The following is a 13,049-nucleotide window of genomic DNA, read 5'->3' on the forward strand; positions in this document are numbered from 1 at the left end:
TGAGAACTTCAATTTATAAAGAAGATACTGCAACTATAAGGAAACTTATTTCTTATGAAAACGCACAAAAAACAAACATAAAAACAACAACCAGGCAAATTTTACTTATATTTAATTCAAATACAACTACTTCCCACAACAACTCATTAATAAATACAATTATCCAAAAATGTTTCTAACTTCAACAGCTCAGGATTCCACATCTGATGACACGGTGAAAAAAAAATTGTAGGTTCTGGTTTGAATGAAATGAGGTAGCAGGGAAACTGACTTTTTGCAACATCTACCTAACTTCTAAATGCCCAAATTCCATTAATCATTATTTTAAAAGTTGCCAATTTTATGCAGTGCAAAGTCACGTGTTTGACTGGGCGTGACTGAGAATTCAGTGCAGAAGAGCATGGGGTTTGAGAAGTGAACGAATTCGGCCCAATAAGACCACACAAAACAATTATGTCTACATCATCTACAATTATATGAAAGCCCACACCAAAGTATTTAAACAAAGACATATTTTAAATTTTTGTTGTGTACAGCACCTGGACATGGCTTACACACAAATGTGAAGCCTTGCATACACATCTTAAAATGTACTGAAATAATGAACTGACTATACTGAACAAAAATAACACAGCTAACATTTCCTCAATACATTTCTGCAATATGAGCAACTTAACTCATGTTCCATTAATTACAGTCAGGTAACAGTAAAATGTTGTTCTTAACCCTCAAGTAGGCAGGCCTATGCATAAAGTGTGCCAATCACAAACAACACTATCTTGCACCATTTCATTGTTGTTTTACAATTGCCAACCCATACCTATTTCTTGCAGTGATAAAATTTGTTGCGATACATCCAAGTGAACAGCAGTAATATAAAGTAAACAGCACGCTAAGTGAGAAAAAATTTACGATCTGTGCAATAAAATGATCCAGATTCCATGCTAGCAGCACAATCCCATAATGAGGCAGTTACCTACAAGATAATTAGTAATCAAATAAGCAGTTGCCAGGTATCCGAGGCAACAGCACTGTCTAATAGTGCAAGCAGGTCATTACCATGGGATAATAATTGTACCCAGCAACAGAGTTATATAACGAAACTATATTTTATTATTCTTTAATTAAACAGTGAGTTAGCTCATATAATGCAAGTCACCATTTAATTAAACTAAGATTAAACTGATTTTGCTCATACACATTTACCTTGGTAACAGAGAGCTATTCTTTACATGTGTACAGAATACACTGTGCGCCCGCTCATATTATGAAAAACTGTGCTCCCTCTCGAGGCTTAATGGTAAATGGAATAAATTTGCATATTTTGGAGGATCTGACAACAGCAATGCATATGGTTTAAACAAACAAAAAGTATCTACATAACCACAGGTCAAAGTAGTAACAACTCTATTTTCTAAAATCAAATGTATTCTATATCTGACTGAACAGTTCACGGGTTATTGCCAGTTAGTAGAGGCCAAGAAGCTACAGCATTTTAATGATCAGACATGTCCACACTGTCAGGTGCACTGACAAACTGTCTCCTGGGTGCAAACAGATGACATATATACCCCCACCCCGTGGGCTACTCTGTACATGATCCATAATGCACGTCAGTAGCCAAATAGGTGTCAGCATCAGCAGCTGCGGCCAGCAGTGCCACACAAGGTGCCCATGCTGTGGCAGAGCAAAAGTATGCACTCTGTCCACCCTGACTGTCAGCTTGTATTTGCTGAGTGTCTTCTTGATCTGGTCCAGTGCTGGTTCCCAATCCTTGCAGAGACTATAGCTGCAGGCCCAGTTGATAGGATTGTCTCAGTTCCATATTTTGATGGCCCCTCTAATGCTGTCCTAGTATTCCGACATTCCTGCTAAACCTCTGGTGTGCTCGTATTCCATTGCATGACTCTCAGACAAACAGACTCTACGACCATAAACCTGTTAATAATCTGTACCTATTTTCTTCAGTATTTTTATAATTTACAAAATAGAAGAGTTGCTGTGATTAATTTGTTCTATACATATATGAGGAATGATTTTGTTAGTCTGATAAGAACTTTAGGGTAATAAATGTTGCATGAGGAGTTATAATTCAATGACCAATAATCATTAGTGTAACCTGGCATTAAGCACTTTATCAGCTGGACAAGGATGGGAAAATAAAATATCTACAGTCTTCCCCCCCCCCCCCCCCCCCCCCACCCAGGGCAGCTACTACAGTAGCAACCAATCACAGAATAATTTTGGATATTTCTTCTCTTCTCTTTTCTTCAATTTAGTCGTATTACATTGCTACTACAGATGCAAGTTGCCACAAGTAGTTGCAGATGAGAACTGCGATCAGTAACATACCTGTTCAAATTGTTTTAGATGCATCCTTTGTTCCTCTGTAATGTGCATTTAAGACAACAGAATGTCTGAAGTTTGTAGCACAATTTAGCAGAGCAGTTGTAACACTATTAAAGCCCAGAAAAATGAACTCTTAACTGTTTGTTAACAGGGAGTGTATAAGTGCATACACTATGGAGGCTCAACTGTACCTGCAGCAGCACCATGCAAGAGTAAAGAACTGACCCATCACTCATTTATTACATACAATCTACACTGTTCTCAATGTTAAAGTTCTCTAAGCCTTCAAACAATGTACTACTTGTAGCGGGACTTTGAATTTCGCCGCGCTACACTCGTTCCCTCAGATAAAAATATCCCGTCGCAGCGGTATGAGCACTCGACGGCAGAGAAAATACTAAAATTGTAACTCTTTTTTTGTTTCCTATTCGTTTCTTAATTGTCTCTTGATAGCCGAAGCTTAAGGCAGACGTGATCTGATGAAGACGTAAAAAAAAACTTATTAGCTAGTCTTGATCTGATTTTAATGTGTAGACATATTGTGGAAGTTGTTAAGAAATTCAGAGGATGGAAATAGCAATGTAAATTAAATTGCATACAGTATCAAGATGATTTTAATTGGTACAAATTAGTGATTCCTGGACGATTGCAAGATTTCGGAGCAGACTTTTCACGCAGAAATGAAGTAGGAGATTTTTGAAGACCTGGAAGCCGCACGAAAGAAGACATGTTAACATGGTAAAGGATGAACTCTTATCTACGCCATTTCCCCCTGTCAGTTATATTTTGTTATTCTCTGTTCTTTTTCAATAATTTTTGTAGTGGAAATTGGTTTAATTTTTGCTCGAAAACGCCACAAGGACCACCCCAACAATAGCTTTTCCGAATCACGAAGTCCGATAGCTTTTCTGTAATACGAAGTCCGATTTGCTTTTCATTCTTTCCCTTTTTCATGGTCTCTCTTCTCCATTTATTTTTTATTAAACACTACATACTGATTACAAAAACAGAGTTTCAAAATAAATACTTCAAATAAAAACCACTGACTTACAAAGCTTCATAACAAAAATCAATTAAAGCTACTTACTTAATAATTCCCAGTTCATCCTCAATATCTTCTTCCGATGCACCATCATCCTCTAGAGATTCCCTACAAAGTTTTTCTGCAATTTTAAGCTTCTTTTCTGCTTCCTGATATTGTCCTCTGCTAATCAGCTGGCAAGCAGCATTATATGACAGCTCATATGTATGCTCACGAAGTTGAGGTACATCCCTTTTCTGAGAATAAAAAAAAACAAAAATCTCAATGCGGAATAAGATAGTCTTATTTTTGTCTCTAAATCTAATTACGTTTTATAAGTCACTGCCATTTAGAAAATAACAGACATAAAAGTGGCTTTTACTTACAGGATCTTCCACACACAGGTTAGAAATTACAGCTGATAAGTTAGCTTCTCTTTCATCTTCATAATCATCATTACTATTTTTGATAATATCTCGATAGACATCAAAACATTCTTCATACCTACACAGAACATAAGCAGCTCAGTATAATCCTTAATACACTTCATGTTTGTGTGAAATACTACTTTTGAAATCATTAGTTACTTTCATTCATTATTAGAAACAAAGTCAAAACCAATTTTACTCACTTTTCAAGCCTATAGAGAATTTGAGCTTTAAGCTCTTTCAATTTAAGTGAGAGGTTTGAACATGAATTAACTGTCTTCAGAGCTTCATGCGTCTGGTTTAAGCGATACTGGCAGTAAGCCTTCTCAAAAATTAAGTTCCTGCAAAGAAAAACAATATGTTTGTTTATAATCTGGAGATGCTCTTCCAGTTTTTGAAACTACTTAGGAATAATTACAGCATCATGAAAGTCTTAAAACATTTACATTTTTACAATAGGATCACCAGATTCATATCTAACATCAGTTTGAAGCAGAATCCTTGAACATATTCTCAGTTTGAATATACTAAACTCTCTTGAGACTGAAAAGCTTATGTCCAAGAACCAGTTTGGTATTAGAAAGCATCCCTCGCATGAAATTCAGCTTGCCCTTTTCTCACATGACATACTGGGAACTATGGATGAAGGGCAACAGGCAGATTCCATATTTCTAGATTTCTGGAAAGCATTTGACATGGTGCTCCACTGCAGGCTGTTAATGAAGGTACGAGCATATGGAATGGCTTCAAGACTTCGTAAGTAATAGAACCCAGTACGTTGTCCTCAATGGTGAGTGTTAATCAGTGACAAGGATACCATCAGGAGTGCCCCAGGGAAGTGTGATAAAACTGCTGCTGTTCTCTATACACACAAATGATCTGGCAGGCAGGATGGGCAGTAATCTGCAGTTGTTTGTTGATGATGCTGTGGTGTACTGTAAGCTGTCAAATTTGAGTGACTGTAGGAAGATACAAGATGACTTAGACAAAATTTCTAGTTGATGTGATGAATGGCAGCTAGCTCTGAACTGTGGAAAAATGTAAGTGAACGAGTAGGAAGAACAGACTTATAACGTTTGTAATGTCCTGCTTGACACAATCAACTCATTTAAATATCTGGGCGTAACATTACAAAGCGATGGGAAATGTTATGAGCACGTGAGAACTGTGGTAGCGAAGGTGAATGGTCAACTTCAGTTTACTGGGGGAATTTTAGGAAAGATTGGTTCACCTGTAAAGGAGACCACATATAGGATGGTGGAACATATTCTTGAGTGTTTGGGATCCGTACCAGGTTGGACTGAAGGAAGACACTGAAGCAATTAAGAGGCGGACTGCTAGGTTTCTTACCGGTAGGTTTGAAAAACACAAAAGTGTTATGGAGATGCCCTGGAAACTTAAATTGGAATCCCTGGAGCGAAGGTGACGTTCTTTTCTAGGAACATTATTGAAAAAAATTAGAGAACTGGCATTTGAAGCTGACTGCCACCTTTCTTCTGCTGCCAACATACATTGTGTTTAAGGATCACAGAGAGAAGTTAGGAGAAATTAGGGCTCATACGGAGGTACATAGCCAGTCATTTTTCCCTCGTGCTGTTTGTGAGTGGAATAGGAAAGGAAATGACTAGTAATGATACAGGGTACCCTCTGCCATGTAGCATACAGTGGCTTGCGGAGTATCTATGTAGACGTAGATATACCACTATTTAGGAATTGTTACAGCATACTTTCAAGATTTTTAGATGAAACTTACTTTACATTCTCTAATATTAAAACTGCTGCCCATCATCATCAAAATGTCAGAAAAAATGTAATCTCTAAGTGGGCTACAATTCAATCAATGCCTGGCAAACTTTGGGTAATTTTGCCTATGAAAAGTCTTCATAAATGATCAGATGATTGAAGTCAATAGGCTGAAACACAAATACATTTTTCTTAATGGTAGACTGAAACCACCTCAGTGGCCCATAATTTTTGTCACATTCCAACTCCATCATATGCATATCCTACCCTATTGGAGGTAGAGCCATCTGTGAAAGCAGCCATGTCATATCAGCTCTGCTATAATTTTAGACCAGCCTTTTATGTAGGCATGATCACAAACCAGGTGTCAACCCAGATGAATGGCTACCACCACAATGTGGCCAAGACCAGATTTGACCATCCAGTGGCAGAGCACAATGCTGAGCACAACATGCTTAACTTCTACAGCCACTTCTCAATCCATGCCTCTGGATTCTAGCCCCTCTAAACCAGCTTCTCTGAATTAGATAACTGGGAATCGTCCTTACAACACGTTCTTCAACCCAGCAACCCTGATAACCTCAGTTTCCAATAGACAACAGCACCTCAACTTGTCTCCATGCCCCCCCCCCTCCCCTTTCACCCAATTAGTAACCACTCCCCAATTCACTCCATTCCTCAGCTGCCCCACACAAGTCTTCCTGTCAGTTACAGTGTGAGCTGACTGGTGTCACATTCCCAAACCTCTGCCATCTCTGCTCAGCAACATTGTCAATCTGATTTATGAGCCAACAGATTGGTCAATGTCTTACCTTTGTAGTGGGTGGTTACCTTTAATCCTTCAATAGCTGAACTAATTTAGTTATGCAACAAAAAGTTTATACCAATTTACACACATCAAAATTAGGGCATGGGAAAATTACAAAAACCACAGAAATTAATCAAAGATATAGGTAAGGAAGTGGTGTGTCACTGCTGCAACCTTACACACACACACACACACACACACACACACACACACACACACACACACACTCACTCACTCACTCACTCACTCTCTTCCCCCCCCCCCCCCCCCCCCCCCCCCCCCCATTACCAAACTGACAGTTCCTTGATGCCTCAGATGTGTCCTAGCAACAGATCCCTTTTTTTAGTCTGGTTGTGCCAGAATTTTTTTTTTCCCAACTCAATCCAGTACCTTCCAAATAACAGACAAATGGAAAGATACGAACTCACCTGGTGTGACAATTGATAAAAAGGTGTTACTGTTAACATTTTTATTTGCAGAGGATCAGATACCAATGACTGAAAGTGTAGGTGATTTAGAAAGCTCTGCATATAAATTTCAAAACTACCCGCAAAGAATAATACAAAGAGTAAAAATATCAATCAATAATAAAATAACAGGTGATTTGTATATTTATGTAGCCATACTCCACAATTTGCAAACACAATAATTGTGGAGAAGAATTTAATGAAGTGTAAAAAATGAAGTGGAATATAAAAACTTAAGTAAACAAATGAGGAAGGAAATACAAATCAGATTTCATGATGTGATCTCAAAATCAGCACTTCTATATGGGACCGAAAGAGTCAGAATAAACAGCACATGGGTAACATGCTTAGGTTCCCTGAGCAATAAAAATATTTACACATTCTGGGTGGGACAATTTTCTCAGCACACTATTTACAGTAAGTCTGAGAGTAGTTTGAAAAGTTCTCGGAATCACCACCAGAGGTCAGCACTAGCGCAACGAGTTGTTCACGTGAAATTCATTGGACTGTTCCCTGTAAACATGTGCCACATCAGTGCTCTTGGAAGAGAGCTGTGGTGGTGACGAGGCTCTGTTGTTCCCGCGTAGTGATTTGCAAAGATGGGAGGAAAAAATGGGAGACTCTGCTCCTTCATATTCAACTGTTGCCAAGTGGACAAATGAATTTAAATTCGGTCGGGGGAGCTCAGATGATGATCAATGCAGTGGTAAGCCAAGATGTGTCACTACTCCAAAAATCATTGCAAAAGTGCACAAAATGGTCATGGAAGATTGCCAATTGAAATTGTGTGAAATTTCTCAAGCTTACCAGATGTCATGTGAAAGGGTATATCACATTTTAACTGAAGAATCAGAAACAAAAAAATTATCTTCAAGATGGGTGCTACGACTCTTGACGCTGGATCAAAAACGCACGAGAATGGACATATCTGAACAATGTTTGGCCAATTTTAGGAGAAACAAAAAAGATTTTTTTTGCACCGGTTTGTGACCAATGATGAAACTTGGGTGCACTACTATACCCCAGAGACAAAACGACAGTCAAAGCAGTGGAAACCTACTGATTCTCCACCGCCAAAGAAAGCACAGACAATTCCTTCGTCAGGAAAGGTCATGACATCAATGTTCTGGGATGCGAAAGGGATTCTGTTTGTAGATTATCTCCCCACTGGGCAAAAAATTACTGGAATATGCTATGCTAACCTCCTGGACAAATTGCAACAAAAGATACAAAAAAAAGGCCATGTTTAGCAAGGAAGAAAGTCCTCTTCCATCAAGACAACGTGCGCCCGCACACATGTTCCGTAGCCATCGCAAAATTACACAAACTAAGGTATGAATTGTTGCCACACCTGCCTTATTCACCTGATATGGCTCCGTGAGACTTCCACCTCTTCCCGAAATCTAAAATTTTTCTTGGTGGAGGAAGATTCACTTCATTGATAGACAAAAGCCAACCATCAAGAAACACACTAAAAACCCCAGCCTAAAATCGTAGGCCAAATGCTAGACTCAACACAAAGAAAAAAAGGACAAACAGAGCAAGCAATAAAAACCCCCTGCACGAATAAAACTCTAAACTAAATCTGCCATCGCAACGTCATCTGATAAAAGTGCAGGAAGCATATCAGGCAGCGCAAACGTCTGAGTGGAGTTAAAAGTGGGCAGTCCAACAAGATGTGGACCACAGTCAAAGCTGACCTCGCGGCGCAATAAATAGCTGTGCGTTATCCAGGTGTGGTCAATGCGCAGCCAGCAGGGGACAACTTGCAAGAGATCTGCAAGGAGGAGCGCTATGCACCAGTAGCCTCCTTGATGGCCCGAAGTTTGTTGGGTGAAGGCAGGGCACCCCATTCTTCACTCCAGGCGCGAAGTACCTTCTGCCGCAAAACTGACCTGAGGTCACTCTCCGCAAGGCCAATCTCCAAGGCTGGTGCACCGACAGCCTTTTTGGCCAGCGTGTCAACATGTTCATTTCCCAGGATGCCTACATGACCCGGGGTCCACACAAAGACCACAGAGTGGCCGCAATGGGCAAGAGTATGGAGGGACTCCTGGATAGCCATCACCAGATGAGCGCGAAGGAAACACTGGTCGATAGCTCGTAAACCACTCAGGGAGCCACTACAGATAACGAAGGGCTCACCTGAGCAGGAACGGATATACTCTAGCGCACCAGAGGTGGCGACCTGCTCGGCATTGAAAACACTGCTGCCAGCCAGCAATGAGTGTTGTTCATAATGATCCCTTAGAGTAAGAGCATAACCGACACGACTAGCAACCATCAAACCATCAGTACAGACAACGTCAGAGCCTTGAAACGCGGCAAGGATTGAAAGAAAGCAGCGGCGGAGGGCCTCAGGAGGGACTGAGTCCTTCAGGCCCTGTGCCAAATTGAGCTGAAGGCATTGGCAGGGCACACAAAAAGAGGTGGAAGATGGAAAACCTCAAGCCCAGAGAGAAGAGCTCTGACGCGAAGCGTGATCGTACACCCTGACTGGGGCCGCCGCTCTGGAAGATGGATGACCAACTGAGGGAACATGAGACGATAATTGGGATGCCTGGGCAAGCTACAAACGTGTGTAGCATAAGCGGCCCGTAATCATTGGTGCCAGAACTGCAATGGAGGGACACTTGCCTCCACAAGTAAGCTGTTGACAGGGCTTGTCCAGAAAGCTCCAGTGGCGAGTCGGATCCCGCTGTGAAGGATGGGGTCCAGCAACCGCAATGTGGAAGGTGATGCCGAACCGTTAGCCAGGCTCTCATAATCTAGACGGGACTGAATTAACGCCTGGTACAGCCGTAGAAGGGTAGACCTTTCGGCGCCCCAGCTGGTGTGACTCAAGCAATGAAGAGCGTTAAGATGCCTCCAGCACGTTTGTTTAAGCTGCCGAATATGAGGCAGCCAAGTCAACCGGGTATCGAATACCAATCCCAAAACTGATGCGTCTCCACCACAGCAAGAGGTTTGCCATCAAGATAAAGCCATGGCTCAGGGTGAACAGTGTGTCACTGGCAGAAATGCATAACGCAGGTCTTGGCAGCCGAAAATTGGAAGCCATGCGCTACAGCCCCAAGGCTGTGCCTTTTGGACAGCACCCTGCAGCTGCTGTTCAGCAGTCACATTGCCAGTGGAGCTATAGTATAGGCAGAAGTTGTCAGCATACAAGGAAGATCAGACAGACATTCCCACCACCACAGCGAGCCCATTAATTGCAATCAAAAAGAGGCAGACACTTAAGACAAATCCTTGCGGTACCCCATTCTCCTGAACTTGGGAGGAACTATGGGAGGCCACAACTTGCACACAGAAGGAACGAAGCGACAGAAAATTTTGTATGAAAATCAGGAGCGGACCCCGAAGATCCCAACCATGAAGTGTAGAGAGGATGTGATGTTGCCATGTCGTATCGTATGCCTTCCGCATGTCAAAAAAGACAGTGAACAGATGCTGACCGCGGGCAAAGGCCGTATGGATGACAGACTCCAGGCACACCAGATTATCGGTGGCAGAGCGGCCCTTACGGAACCCACCCTGAGACGGAGCCAGAAGGCCCCGAGACTCAAGTAGCCAACTCAACCTCTGGCTCACCATGCGTTCGAGCAACTTGCAAACAACGTTGGTGAAGCCAATGGGGCGGTAGCTGTCCACCTCCAGTGGGTTCTCACCAGGTTTCAACATGAGAATTACGACGCTTTCCCGCCATTGCGACAGGGACTCACCCTCAACCCAAATAAAATTGAAAAGGTCTAGGAGGCGTCAATGGCAGTCCACTGAGAGGTGCTTGAGCATCTGACAGTGGATGCGATCTGGCCCGGGAGCCGTATCAGGGCAAGCGGCTAGGGCACTTTGGAATTCCCACTCACTGAACTGAGCATTGTACAACACAGGGTGGCGTGTGTGAAATCAAAGGCTCCGAAGTTCCAACCGCTCTTTCAGGGAGCGGAAGGCCAGTGGGTAATTCACAGAAACTGAACTCTGAGCAAAATGCTCCGCTGAGCGGTTTGCAATTGTGTCCGAGTCTCCTCTATTCAGTGAAAGCACAGGTATGCTGACAGGGGTCTGATAGTATAGCCATAGAGTCACCTAATCTTGGCCCAAACCTGCGATGGAGAGGTACGTAGGCCAATGGTGGAGACATACCTTTCCCAGTACTCCTGCTTGCATTGGCGAATGAGGCAGCAGGCTCGCACACGGAGCCGTTTAAAGGCGATGAGTTGTTCCAATGAGGGATGCTGCCTGTGACGCTGGAGTGCCTGCCTGTGATCTTTAATTGACTCGGCGATCTCGGGCGACCACCAAGGCACACTCCTCTGCTGAGAGGACCCAGAAGTACAGGGAATGGCAGATTCTGCAGCAGTAACGATGCCAGTGGTGACCGAGTGAACTACCGCATCAATGGTGTCATGGGAAAGAGGCTCAATAGTGACAGTGGAGGTGAACAAGTCCCAGTCAGCCTTATTCATAGCCCATCTGCAGGGGCGCCCAGGAGAGTGACGCTATGGCAATGACAGAAAGATCGGAAAGTGGTCACTACCACACAAGTCGTCATGCACACTACATTGGACAGATGGTAATAGGCTAGGGCTGCAGATCAAAAGGTCGATGGCTGAGTATGTGCCATGCTCCGCACTGAAAAGTGTGAAGGCACCATTATTTAAAAGAGAAAGGTCGAGCTGAGCCAATACTTGCTCAACGATGCTGCCTCAGCCTGTTGCCACTGATCCACCCCACAGAGGGTTACGGGCGTTGAAGTTGCCCAGTAACAGAAAAGGTGGTGGCAATTGGGCTATCAGTGCAGCCAGGATATGCTGCGGGACATCACCATCCGGTGGAAGATAGAGACTGCAGAATGTTACAGCCTGAGGCGTCCATACCAGAACAGCAACAGCCTCTAAAGGTGTTTGTAGAGGGACGGACTCGCTGTAAAGGCAGTGAAGGACGTAGATGCAGATGCCACCAGATACCCTCTCATAAGCTGCCCGGTTCCTATAATAACCCCAGTAGCCACTTAAATTAGTAATCTAAAAACGGTAGAATTTTCAGCCTTGGGCACATTTTAATTTATTTGAACTGATAACTAGTTTGGCTTTAGGGGATCACCACATCTTAAAGAAGCAGAGGATATGTAGTCATGAACTCAGTCAATGAGACCTCATTAAATAATTACTTAACAGCTTTTGAATGGGGAACCACTCTGTTGTGCCCCTTTCCCTCCCCTCCTAACTTAAGTGGGCTCATTTTAGATTCAGTCAAATCAGTTTTTTTTTCTTTATTTTTTTCTGTAACATCAATGGTTTTCTTCTTTTCTAAGTCAATATTCTCAATCTGTGTCACACATGACTACAACTGGACAAACTTTTTCCAAATAACATGTTTAACAACTTCTATAAAATCTCTTACTTTTAGGACTTGTTATCTGTTTGAAAATCTGTTGTATCAACAGACAGCTTCAACTCTGAATATGTTAAAGTAACAATAATGAGCCTGGCTATTCTTCATCAAGGAAAACAGTTTTGAAATTGGGATAAATTCTCTTCAAACAAAGCAACACCCATTTACTTCAATTTCTGAAACCCTCGCAAAGGAACATTTCAAATGGTTTCCACCACATTAAAAAACGAAATCTTCAGTTATCAACAATGTGTGTGTGGGATTTTAGTTTATTCCATACAGCTCTTCCCACAGTGCCTCCAATGCATCCACAGCAATTTTGTCATGTGACATGACGAAGACATTCTATTCATTGGATAGCATTGAAAGTTCTGTGATGCAAGGCATGTTGGTGAGACTGTAGTTATCTTTAAACTGGGCAGCAAACTTTTCTGAAAATTTCATCATCATGATTCAGTTAATGCACATGAATGATGACAGTCATCAAAACAACTATCATAGAGTCCACACTACATATTTTCCATGGTTTAGCTTGTCAATGAGAAATGTGAATAACGGGTCTTCATGTGTCTAAGCAAATACTGTGAACAGTGCTACCAGATCATGTGACCAATGAGCAATCTGAACTTCATTTTGACACATAAGGAGTTAATTTTCACGAAGTCAATTTGCAGCATTTAGCACTTGATTCAATAGAACAAGGCTGTCTGTCCAAGAGGGCACTAAAATGGAAAGTGACGTAATTACGACTGCAATACGAAATTCTATGTTCTGAAAATAAGGGAGCACAACACAGTTCCTACAAGATAGAGAGGTAAATGAGGCAGAATTAAATAATA

The 13,049-nt window shown here is 42.0% G+C and overlaps 1 protein-coding gene across 1 annotated transcript in view; it reads right to left on the reverse strand.

The window, feature by feature from the left end:
* Nucleotides 1-13,049, reverse strand: part of LOC126187872 (signal recognition particle subunit SRP72) — a 49,802-nt gene that overhangs the window by 24,092 nt on the left and 12,661 nt on the right. The window contains exons 3-5 of the mRNA XM_049929202.1: nt 4,002-4,139; nt 3,757-3,874; nt 3,437-3,627 (exon numbers count right to left, since the gene is read on the reverse strand). Of these exons, the coding sequence (XP_049785159.1) occupies nt 3,437-3,627; nt 3,757-3,874; nt 4,002-4,139 (447 nt within the window). The remainder of the gene's footprint in view (nt 1-3,436; nt 3,628-3,756; nt 3,875-4,001; nt 4,140-13,049) is intronic.

The sequence above is a fragment of the Schistocerca cancellata genome, chromosome 5, assembly GCF_023864275.1.
Source record: "Schistocerca cancellata isolate TAMUIC-IGC-003103 chromosome 5, iqSchCanc2.1, whole genome shotgun sequence".
Taxonomy (NCBI): Eukaryota; Metazoa; Arthropoda; class Insecta; order Orthoptera; family Acrididae; genus Schistocerca; species Schistocerca cancellata.